Source organism: Channa argus, chromosome 7 (assembly GCF_033026475.1).
Source record: "Channa argus isolate prfri chromosome 7, Channa argus male v1.0, whole genome shotgun sequence".
In the NCBI taxonomy this organism is placed as follows: Eukaryota; Metazoa; Chordata; class Actinopteri; order Anabantiformes; family Channidae; genus Channa; species Channa argus.
In genome coordinates this window covers 17,126,009-17,138,530 of record NC_090203.1, presented here as the reverse complement: position 1 = coordinate 17,138,530, position 12,522 = coordinate 17,126,009, and the positions used below count along the sequence as shown (strand labels likewise).

The 12,522-nt window shown below is 41.2% G+C and overlaps 1 protein-coding gene across 2 annotated transcripts; it reads right to left on the bottom strand.

Moving 5' to 3' along the window:
* Positions 1 to 7,350: 7,350 nt before the first annotated feature.
* irx1a (iroquois homeobox 1a) lies at positions 7,351 to 12,151 on the bottom strand. 2 transcript variants are annotated; one of them, XM_067511604.1, is made up of 4 exons: positions 11,626 to 12,151; positions 9,213 to 10,308; positions 8,821 to 8,896; positions 7,351 to 7,855 (listed from the first exon to the last, which is right to left on the bottom strand). In XM_067511604.1, the coding sequence occupies exons 1-4, from the start codon at positions 11,866 to 11,868 to the stop codon at positions 7,798 to 7,800; spliced, it is 1,473 nt and encodes a 490-aa protein (XP_067367705.1). In that variant the 5' UTR covers positions 11,869 to 12,151; the 3' UTR covers positions 7,351 to 7,797. The 2 variants fall into 2 exon arrangements, with proteins under 2 accessions (XP_067367705.1, XP_067367704.1); XM_067511603.1 differs by having other exon boundaries at positions 7,351 to 7,873; positions 11,626 to 12,148.
* Between the last annotated feature and the right edge of the window lie 371 nt (positions 12,152 to 12,522).

Here is a 12,522-nt window from a genome sequence, read left to right as displayed (position 1 = left end):
CGCATGCCCAAACATGCCCATAACATGCGTGAGGATAAGTAAATATAGAGACAGTGTTCATGTGTGCACTAGCAGCCTAAGGTGCAATGCAGTGGTTCTTCCTGCAGCAGAGATAAAGCAGTAGAAACTGAGCTGACCACATGCTTGACGGTATTGGCCACAGATGTGCCAAGACAGATCACAGAGAAAACGTGATGGCATTTCCTCAAGATGTGGATGTGTATTTTTAGACTTTGATGTGAACATGATTTGCCATGAAAAAATGCTTTGTTCGTGTGATTCACATGGTCTCAATAACGGAGCTCATGCATATTGTATTCCTGTCCAGGACTTTTTCTGTCTCAGTAATGGTGCATGTTGATCTGAGGACATTTGGTCGCATGCAAAATGAGCTTTCTGGTAAAGAAAAGTGGTAAATGTGGTTGAATATTACTTTGACAACAGGGAAAACGTGGATAGTATGTTAGAAGCTGAGGGATTTGCTATCACTGCTATAAACAAAAGTACATGTGGCCACATCCTCTGTGTAGGTTCCTCTTTGAGTACATTAACCAAGCAGGTAAATAACATAACATGATTTAATAACATTCGATCATACAAACGTTATCACATAAATTAAAGCCTGTCATACAGATGCTACATTTTCAATTATACTTTTTAGTTTATTTTGGTTCCATGTGTTGGCGGACAACCAACATTTTTAACTGTATGAACTTTTTCAAAATCTATTTGTTTTTAATCATATTTTCTGATCTCACAATACTTCAAAAGAATATTAAAGTTGATGGACTATGTTCCATATTGATTTTATCTCATGTTGTCTTTGCTAGCGGGCAATATTTTAAATGGCTGTAGATTGATCTGTAATCCTTTAAATTTCAGTTTAGTGTTTAGATGCGGATTTGTCTGTCCAATATTCAGGAAGCTGTGGGTACATACCTATAAATGATTTACCAAAAACATCACCAGCAGGATTTGTAGGGAAACAAAAGCTTGTCTTTTCCCGCATAATTTGCATGACATACATTAACAACACCACAGTGCTTGTTATGGTGGATAGCCCTGCAGTTAATATTTGACATAGCCAGCTTCTGTCGAAACTCCCATCACTCTGCGGCATGTGTCCTGACTAAGATTACACTGGGTACTGTACGGGGAAACGGTAGGCGTGAAGAAAGAGTCTCCAGTTCAGGCAGAGGGGAAAGGTATCACTGTAAGGTTGTCTGGATGTTGACCGGCTCGTTCTGTTTAGCTCAGGTTTTCGTGTGTGTGAAGTGATAGTTCCAACACATTGTGTTCTTGTTCTACTCTTCTTCTGTTTCAGCTTTGGCAGGTGACCCAGCATTGGATGTACTGGCTACTGTACTCCAGGTGACAGCCTCTGACATTGTAATTGTCTGCTTTGGGCAAGGGGTTGGGGGGTATAATACATCTTATGTTTCTTTTCAGTTGAAATTATTGATAACTGGCAGTGAAAGGTGGTGTTAGTGTCACTGACATGGTATGACCAGGTTTTGATTGATGATGGTAATTTTGGTTTACTAATACATTCTGGAAATAATTATAAATTGTCTGGCATTGACTTATTTTCAAACATTTGTTGGGTTTATATAAGCAGCTTTATAACTAACATATGTCAATGGGAATCTTGATGTAATCAGATATCATGTTTTTCAAGCATTTTTTTTGCACCATGCTATGTCAAGGTGCTGTTCTAGCTACACAAATCAAAAAATGGAAGTACGTTACAATTTGTAAGGCAATACTGGCATAAATACATTTCCGTAAAATAGTCTTGAGGTTACACAATGAATGTAGCAGTTTAATTGTTAGTACAACGTGTAGCAATGAAAATATTTTAATAATAGTTTAATTAATTTTGAGTTCTCTTGGGCATAATGGCATCCATCACTCTGCATTTCATCTGCAGTTCATAAAATTAGATGTTTTTGTACTGACATTGCACAACTGCAGCACATAAACATTCAAGTTGTCAAGGTTCTAACACAAAAGAGGGAAATTAAAAGAGTTGAAAAAGAAGAAAAAAAAAAAGCTTGGACAGAGAGAGAAGAGATTTCACATTTCACATTAGCGAACACTAAGATGGTGAGTTGCATTTGATATCACCTGCAGAGCACATGTGCTGAGAGAGTTCAGTGAGAGTAAGAAGAAAAGAGAAGCATCCTAAATTCCTGTGCTTCAGCCACAGCTGCAGTGTGACACTTCAGATGGCCGCACTTCCCTTTGTACAGCCCCCTGGAATTAGCCCAGACCACAATGGCATCACATCAGAAAAGAAGGCAGGAAAATCTGACTTTATTATCTGTCACTATGGAAATGTTTGCGCAGGGAGAAAAAAGGGCACAAGGCCTTTGGCTTCCCTGTCATGTCAACCTGTATTTTATTATTGAAAACACACACTGTTTGTCTTCAAACAATTGTCACTGATATGATACCTGTGCATTGTGCTAAAATGCAAACTAGCCTACACATATTATTTGTTCTAAATGTGAAGGTAAATAATAATTAAAATAACAATAATCGCCACAACTTGCTGATCTTGCAGCCAAAAATATGGGTAATAAAATAAGTGTGACCTGTTCTATTGCGGAAGAAATCAGTGTAGCAAAATCAATCTGGACAAACACCGAAGAAACACTGTTCAGCAAATGGTGAAAGGCAAACTCTGTGCTAACAAAGGGAATAAAACTTTCCATCAAATTGTGTTTGGGGAGGGCATTCACTTCAAAGAGATCTCAACAACAGTGCTGTGTGTCTAATTTACGTTTTCAAGCGCATGCCAAATGTAAAAACCCCGATTTTGAGGAGGATATAATTACAGGGAGAGAATGAATGACTATAAATACTCTCATCATTACTAGTCCCTCCTGAAGAACATGATCCATACTGAAGGATAATTAAGGCAAAATATTTCGGATCATCCAACAGACTGTACCAGGAATGTGTACACATAGTGCTCCACAGTGTGTTTGTGTGTGTGTGTGTGCATGTATGTGCATGTGAGGGATGGAAAGGGGGGTGTGGGGGTGGAGGGACGCTTTCTCCCCTAAATATAGTTCTGTTCTAGTAGAGCTGCTATGTAAGGATAATTCAGGAGAACCCAAGGCAGACCAGCTTTAATTGGTTTGTGGAGTCATTAAGAGAACAGAAGTACAACTTGAGTACAACTGTGTGTGTGTGTGTGTGTGTGTGTGTAGGTGTGTGTGTGTGTGTGTGTGTGTGTGAACATGAGCACTAAAGTATATTGGACCCTGTCAATACCCTTTAAACAACAACAGACACGTGGAAATAACTTTGATCAACAAACATGTAGGAAACAAGGAGATAATAATGAACCTCTATGTTCAGCTGAGGTCTTTTAAAATAGGATATATCAGATTTGAGGATAATATTTCTAGATTAGGCCATCTAATTAGTGCCCCAGTATTTGGCACGACGCCTTGACTGAGGTCCAAATAAGCATATTGTCCTCATTCCTGACTCACAGTCCGAAAGAATGTTCAGCTGAGACGGACAAAACTTTACTCGACTGCTTTGTCATCTCTTTCTTTCTTGTCCGATCAAAACCTAAGACGGTTGCTTTGAGTAGCCAAATGAAAGACAACCAGGCAAACACGAGCGAGAGGACATGTTTATTTCTAGTATATCTATAAGCCAGGCCAGGTTTTTGTGTGTGTGTGTGTGTGTGTGTGTGTGTGTGTGTGTGTGTCAGTAGGGGTCTGCATGGGTTGTTGAGTTGTCGTGAGTTGCTGCTGAACCGGCAGTGAGTCAGTCAGCCAGCCAGTTGTCAGGCAAGTACCAGTTCCTTGTTGCTATTTGTGTTTGAGTGGAGCTGTGCCGAGAGCTTCCCTCCCTCCGTTTTCCCTTTTCTAACCAAATCCTCCAACCTCTTCCTGTGGCAAGACTTGTGTCTTACAGCAGCCTATCGCTCCTGGAATGAAAAGCCTGTGACCAAGGCGTCTGTCCCTTTCACTGCCATTGTGCTGCTGAAACAAGGAGCAGGAGCAAAGTAGTCAGCTAAACATGATGTAGCAGGGTTCGATGGTGGCCCTGCTGTGGCTGCTGATGCTGGGCTCCGGTGACTTGTTGTTGCGTGTTTTCCTCCAACTGGGGCCGGGACTGGGGCCCTGGACAGCTTTTGTGTCAGTGTCTGACCAGTGTTCCACTCATGAAACCAGATAAATGGAATAGAGGGGCGAATATATGGGCGGGCATCTTTGAGAAGAGACAACGGAGATGTTGAAGGGAAGCGGGGGTTGGGAGCGGAGGAGGGTGCTGGGATAGGAAGAGGCAAAGACATTTGTGTTGTTGCGCTACAAGGGGTCGAGTCTCTTGTAAGAATAGCCTGCTTCTGCCAAAAAAGACAAGACAGTGATAAACTTTCCTCCCCATGCAGTCACTTCTCTACCCCTCACACTCCCCGTTTCACACCCGCATGCACCCACCCACACACACACACACTCACTGTCACAATGTACAATTCACCACTAAAATGAATAGATTGCCACAGTGTGACACGTCTCAGTTTCAGGGGGAGATGGTCCTTGTCCACCAACAAAAGACTGCGGTATTTTGCTGGGGCCACAGCCTGTGACAGAATGCTAAATTGTTTTAGGGTCAACAACTTATTGTCTTTGCATAAGCCACGATTTGCATATCACCCGAGTCGTTTGTAGGTCTCAGTCCTCCGATGAAATAACCGAACCTCTTCTAAGTTTCAGTCTTACAAAGGCTGCTAGAAATGGTTTTGATTCGCTGTTTTTCTTTCTTTCTTTCTTTCTTTCTTTCTTTCAACAAAAGCCATAGACTAATTTTATTCTACGTGAGTGAATTCATGTCTGGTAAATTGTTAGGCATGTATTATTTAAAATACTGATAATTATTACAACCATCACCGGGTAATTACACAATATAAGCATTAGTTATTGTGTCTTACAATGGCTACAATGTATTAAAAATCTGATTATATCATGTATTTACCTCTGTAATCCCAAAGAGCATTATGCTTTAGCTCTATATTTACATTTCATTCATTTATCTGCTCTTCTCTTTTATGTCATGGTCTTTCTTCCCTCCCCCCCCCTCTCCGCACCGTGGCCCAGGGCATGCAGGGAAGAAATGGCTGGAAGTGACAGCCTAATTATCAGCTCCAACTCCGCTCATTACCCATTAGACAATCCACTGTACATCTACTTACTAAATGAATAATTTTGTATATATTATGGAAACACAATATTATGGCCTGCAGCTAACGCCTCTGCGCTAACCCCACGCTGTTTCGGTACAAAAGAAATAAATGGGACACCGAAAGGTTATTTAATTTTAGCCCCAAAAGCCAACTCATGAGAGGATGTCATGTGCAAATGGGGCGCGGAGAGAGGGAGGGGAATATGAATTTTACACACCTGCCTTTTTTTCACCGCAAAATTAGAATCATTATTGCCAAGGCACGAGTTGTATGTAGCATTAGTGATATTGCTAAGGGTCAGTTATGGCTTAGTTTAATATTACTCCAATTTGGACCGCCCAGTATGTAATGATGTGGTTGGGGCCAATTTCTTATCACACTTTGCAATATTCTGTACCAACAATGCTACATAAAAAGGGAGGGAAATAAAACAAAACGATGGTTGTTCAGTTAATATTGACACAGGCAAATTAAATGTCCTTCTTGGACCATTAGTGTAATATATTTCACATTTTCCTCTTTTCTGTTTGACTTACCAGAAGCCTATATATGACCTGTGTGCTGTGAGTGAAGCCAAGTTAATGTAACTATAAAAACAAAACGACCCCGCTCCGGTCGGCAAAACCTTCGGTGACCTTTGTTAATTTTTCACACTGTCCTTCACTGCGTGACTCTTTGCAAATGGCCATCGAAATGACAGATTTATGCGCATAAACGCCCCCCTCTGCCACGCAGATATGGTCTAGTTAACGTTTACCAAGCTTTAAAAAAATCACTTTTGCCCTTTTGCACTTTGCCGTGGCATTTTAAACTTGTGGAATTATTTGTAATGACTTAATATGGATGCTATGCAGGCTTTTTAAAAGGTAATATTATTGCCATTCCAAATAGCCAATGATTTATTGCACACCACTGTTTAAAAGTAACATATAGTTTTGGCTCTAATTATTTAAATAATGTGTATTTATTTATTTATTATATTATGTAAACTTGGTGTCATAATACTTCCCCAGATAAACACATTTCTACTATTTATACCTTTGTTATTATAGCATAATGCAGTGACATTTAATGCGTAAAATATGTGTAGCGTTGCATCCGATAAACCGACACAGAAGCCTCCAATTGTTTGCCTGTGATTTATAAGTTTTTAGATGGTGAAAGCGGCTTCAGCCTTAGCAATATATTCATCGCCTATAGAGGTCGCTGTGATATTGCAAAAGAGATGTGCATAAGTTACTCTACAGGTTTAGACCACTCAAATCACTCATCCTGAAACTGCTCACTTTGCACCACACTGTCGTTTCAAAATGTGCCCGTTCCCAAACTGGGCAGTTTACTACATAGTATTGGTTATACGAGGGCACGTGTTAAAAATTAATTTGTTACTTTACAAGTAATTGTTATCAGTTATTTTCCGGCAGACAACACAAAGGTAAAATAAATCAAAGAAAAGAAACAAAAGAAAGAAAAGAACATTTCAACGCTCTCATAATTTCCCATCACAACTAATCATTGCGTGTTCCGTGACTGCAGTACTTAAACTCTTTAGGCTGTTGTGGTGAATCAATATTTGCTTTTGGTTACCGATTGAGGTGCAAAGAAGCTGCTTTATAGGCTAATGATGACTATCAGCCTCGGAACAGGCAGGACCCCCAAACACTGACCCTGCACCATGGGGCCGACAGTGTCAGCCTGCTCCTCCCCCTCGAAAAAGAAAATATTAATAATTTATCTTCGAATCGACTTTTTTCTCTGACAGATTAGATTTTAACCATTTGATTTTGTTTGGACTGGGCGTTCCCATATTATTACTTAATGACCTTCCCAGCTGCTCCTGTCCATTTTCTGTCACCAGCAACCATCTGGACACTTATTAGCACCTCAATGCATCCACGCTGTTTTCCTCCCAAACTTGAATAAAATTAAGCCTGGTTGCAGACTGCCAATATTTTTTCCCTTCCATTCCCACCCTTCTTGAAATGAAATTGGCAGTAGGGGCTATAGTTTGATGATGGTTATGGTCATGATGAGGATGACGATGATGATAATAATAATGATATTAATAATTAAAAGATATATATATATAATAATATTAATAATAAATCAAAGTACAAAATAAATATAGCCTGAGGACCATAGATTTTCTCTATAATTTCATTTATTTTATTAGGCAAAATATACGATCTGGACAAATTCCTTCAACGCTTCCTATTTACAAATTTAAATCGCTTGGTATTTACATTAAAGAAAGGACACCAAAAGCACATGGTAGAGACAAATAATAATAATAATAATAATAATATTAATAATAATTATAATAATGTAAAAAGCCTACCAAAATGTCCCAGCCTTTGTGGGAAACGTGGAGAGAGTAACATTATAGGCGCGATTATAGGCTACACAACAATAGAGGAAATAATCCATCCATCCACAGGATTTTACCAAATTACGCCATTTGTTCTGTACCGACTGAATGCTACGCTGCATTATTATTTCTCGTTATCCTTTTCAGGGAGTGTAAAGTCTTTTTGCTTTTTTCAAAATTTCTTGTCTTTTTTTCCAAGCACGAAAAAAAAATGTCTTGATCAAGCCGAGGAGAGGGCAGTAAGGACCCGTTGCGTGGCGTCTTGTGGACTTCTGGCGCTGGAAGGCAAAGAGGATCTGGATAAAGAATAATACAGAGAGGGAGATAAATACCCCCGCCGTGTTTGGACAGCGGGTTTCAATATGCATTTCAAGTGTGTGGCTGAGTAGGTTTGATCTGAAAGAGACTGCAGCCTCCCTTTCCAATCGACTTAGTATAATAATGCTGATAATAATAATAATAATAATAATAATAATAATAATAATAATAATAATAATAATAATAATAATAATTAAAACATAATACTATTATTTGACATCTCGGAAAATTATTTTAGCGTGTGAAAAAAATATGTAAACATGATCAACAAACAGGCCTATAATTCACCAAAATGTCAATTATTTTTACATGCGTTGCATTAAGAGAATGGGGTGATTTTAACACTTGAAACAGAGGTAAACTTTTTTCTCTTTCTGTAAGAGCGCTCCCCTGGGCTCCGGGTCTCCCATGGGTCTTTAGGAAAAGCACACAGCCCAGGCAAAGCCCGTTTTACTCGGTGACTTGATAAGTAGCCACACTCTCCCCAGAGAGGTGGAATTAAAGGGGGTGTGGGATGGGAGTCCAGACCCCCTGTCACCCGCAAAGCAAACTGTGCTCCACTTATCTTTGTTTATTTATTTTTTTTAGTTATTATTGTTTTATGTAGAAAACGTTCCATTTAAAAACTGCCAGGTATAAATATTACCAGCTTAAGATGTTTATTATAGACATTTATACCATTTAGGGTTTAAATTATATATATTTTTTATTTATTTTCCAAATTGCTGATGTTGAAATGCAAGATCAGTTACAAGTTGTTTTAATTGCAGTTGAACTGCTTGCAAAAAAAAAAAAACTGTTTATATTATTATTAATGCACTAGTTTTTTCATCGAAATAATAGTGAATTACAATTTTCTTATGGAAACCTGCCATACAATAAGCAGTATAACAGTAAAAAAAAAAAGAAAAAAAAAAGGTCTCACCTGTCATGGATAGGTCGAAAGGAAGACTTCAGGGTCTGTGTTGGAGGTGAATCAGACCTTACAACGTTTTCATGGTCTAAATAGGAAATAAGCAAATCCACTTGTCAGTACTGGTATTGCTGCATAAATAATACAGTCCTATGTTTTTACTAATATATATGGACATGATGCAATATTGTGTATTTCGTGTGCGAACTTAGTGGATTTAACTCTGCCGTGGTGTGCACACATCTGCACAATGCTTTGGTAGAAAAAAAATCGAGAAGGCCTGTGTATAATTGCTACTAAAAAGGGGCATGAGTTGAACCACTGGAATAATATACACAGAATCCACTAAAAGAAAAGTGGAGGAAGCTGTTGGTTGTAGTTCTGTGCGCGCAGTGTTCTCCTACCTATGTGCTTGGGACTGTGAGTCTCTGATGGGGCCTTGCTGTCACTGCTGAGCGCTGCTGCAGCCGCTACCGGCGACACCACCACCGACGTCGGTTGCTGCTGCTGCTGGGCTGGCAAGTGGTGGTTGTGGTGGTGGTGATGGTGCTGGTTTACTCCCAGAAACGACCTCACATTCAGCAGCGAGTTCTGGCCTAGGAAAGCCCCATTTGTCCAGTTGTGGAACTTTCCAATCTGGCAAGTGTACAGTCCATGACTGGGGAGGAAGGCCGGGTGAGTTTGGATCTGGTGGTGGGGGGCGGATGGGTGAGTGGTGGCCGCTGGGCCACAAGGGGACGTGGGTTTCTGAGATGAACTATCGGGACTAGTAGCGGTTTCTGCTAAAGACCATATTTTAGGCTTATTGTTAGACGGGAGAGGAAAGCTCCCGGGCCTGTCCGGAGACAAAACTCTTGTGGTGTTGTTGGTGTTGCCGTCCGAGTTCTCCTTACTCCCTGGGTGAACAGCAATTGTGCTCTTAGATTTGTCAAAGGCCTCGTGGGCCTGCAGGGCAAAGGCCCGTCTTTTCTCTAAACTGTCCAACTCCCCACCCGCACCGACGCCGCCCCTGTGGTCCCTGCTCCCCTCCGTTGATTTATCGTCATCGTCCTCGTTGCTTTGATCCCCGTCATTGTCGTCAATTTTGTCGATATCTATGCTCTCCAAATCGATCTCCTCCTCGTCTTCATTTTTCTCCGCTTCGTCTCCACTGCCGAACAAGTTACCGTCCTCCCCGTCCTCCTTGCTCCTGTTCCCCCAGGTCACCTTGTTCTCCTTCTTGAGCCTCCTCCTGGCATTGGCGAACCAAGTGGAGACCTGCGTCAGCGTCATTTTGGTAATGATGGCAAGCATGATCTTCTCCCCCTTTGTCGGGTACGGGTTCTTCCTGTGCTCATTGAGCCAGGCTTTAAGGGTACTGGTGCTCTCCCTGGTGGCGTTCTTGGGCCTGGCTGGGTCCCCGTACTGAAACTGCCCGTATGGGTAGAAGGCTGGAGAGGTGTGGGCTGCGAAGCTGGCAGGGTGGACGCCAGGACTGTCCTTCAGCTCATACTGGGATCCCTTGAAAATTAGGGACAATTGAGGATTATTATAAGCTGCCATCGATATGTGTTTAACGTTTTTACGCTGAAGTGCAAAAATGTTTTCTAGTACTTAATTTACGCTGTAACTCAAATGCATTTCGGGGCGCTATCTGCAATTCAAACACGTAAGATGGTATCGATTTAAAAAAAAAAAATAAAAAAAAAAACTCCAGTCACAGTTGCACCTGACTCTGAGCTTTGGGCTTTTCAACTTGCAACAAACCACATGCAAGGCCCGCGGCACCTGCGCCTGCACAACTACTCACTGGAAAGGCTGAGACCTTTTATTAGAAAAAACTTTTCATAAACCTCGGACTAATAGCGGAACAAATACAGTGAAATGCATGAGAGAAAGTTCGCAGAGTGTTTGTTAACACACAGATGGCCTGCAAATAGGCAGCTTCCATGTGTATCTGCCAAACTCTCCTCTACACTTCTCAATGCCAAAGGAGTCTAAAGGCCTAAGTTAAGTTTCCCCAACATGGTACACATGCATTTTTATGCTCAATTTAATCTCCTGTTTTTACAAACACATCGATTAGTTTAAACAACACACACTGTGGGATAATACCCCTTGTTTTAAAGCTTAAGCGCAGTGGTCCCTGTCTCTGGGCCAGATGCACACATTAGCCAACACATTAACACTCTGCAAGTTAATTGTTGTCGCCACGTGTATTTTAGGACAATAAATATCTGACTATTCTTTATCTGGACATATTAAAACAAATCCGCGTGGCATTCAATGACAGAATGATATCCTGAGAAAACCCTGCAGGATTAAAAGCCATTGCACACTTACAGCCTGCTTTGAGCTTTTGTCATAAAGAAGAGATTATTTCTGTCTATTTTATCAACATAATGTGGCCGAGAAGACTAAACACGTTACTACCCAAACTTATTTGCACGTTTGCTTTTCTTCATTGAACTTTATTTCAACCTTCCAAGTGTCCAACAATATAAACAAAAACACAAACATGACAGATTTGAATTTCACCTTTATGTTTACATGAGTTTTGTGGACAAAAAAATAATTTCATTCCCGTATTGTATTTTTTGCTCAGGTCAAACTTTTCACATAGTCAACTTGTTCATATAAACCACTCAACTTTGAAATCCAACCAATATTTGGACTTATAGCCTAATTATTCATCGGCATAAAAATATCTGACATACTAAATGTAATTATAGTCAATCTTACTTGTATAGTTTATGGCATTTCTTTTCACACAGCGGTACTAAAACGCCAAGCATTTACAATCGTCTGTGCAAAAACCCCAAAAACATTTCTTCTTACCATTTGAGAGAAAAGAGCCAAGTCGGCGCTGGTGTAAGGTAAGAAAGCGCTGTAGTTGTGTGCGTACGGGTTGGCGTACATGCCCAACACCGATGTGACCGCCGCTGCCGTGGCGGACGGACTTCCTCCGATTTCGGTGCTCCCTCCCCGGGACGAAGGCGTAAGAACACCCGGTCTTTCGCTTCCGTAGACCGCCTGGGAGGCACTTAGGTACTGCGGGTAGCCTAGCTGCGGGAAAGACATGTCCACCGCCGAACTGTCGCACAGTTGTACCGTCCGACAAACTGTGCGTAAAAACGAGTGCGAGAGAAAAGAGAAAAAAAATAACCAGGAGGAGAAGAGGGAAGGTGTTTAAGCCAAAGTCGCAGCTACTACAGACATACAGTGGTGTGCAGTCAAAACAACACGCTCTTAAATCTCGGCTTCCTGTCTTTTCTCGCGCAAAGTCCGCTAGATGTGATCTGATCAACAATTGCGCTCCAACTGACGCGCCTGGCCCTGAGGTCTCCAGGCTGATCTCTCAGATACAATTTGAAGTTGATGCTTTGATTGGCATCCCCTACTTGAGCCTGCAAGCTCCTCCTCGTTTGGAGCAATGTGGATAATGTGAATATAGAGTGAGCACATTGGCTGGGGCCTCGCCCTCTCTCTCCCCCTCTCTCTTTTCCTCTCTTCTCTCTCTCTCCCCCCCCCCCCCCCTCTCGCTCTTTCTCTCCCTCTCTCTGTCTCTCTCTCTCTCTCTCTCTCTCTCTCTCTCTCTCTCCGTGTTTGGACTTATTGTATGTTAAATGTTCAAGCATTAGAGTCCATTCACCGAAGGCTTTGATTGTTGTATGACAACCTGTCTACACGATTTTACAGCTGTCCGACACAAGGGGAAGTAAACCCGTCAGAAGA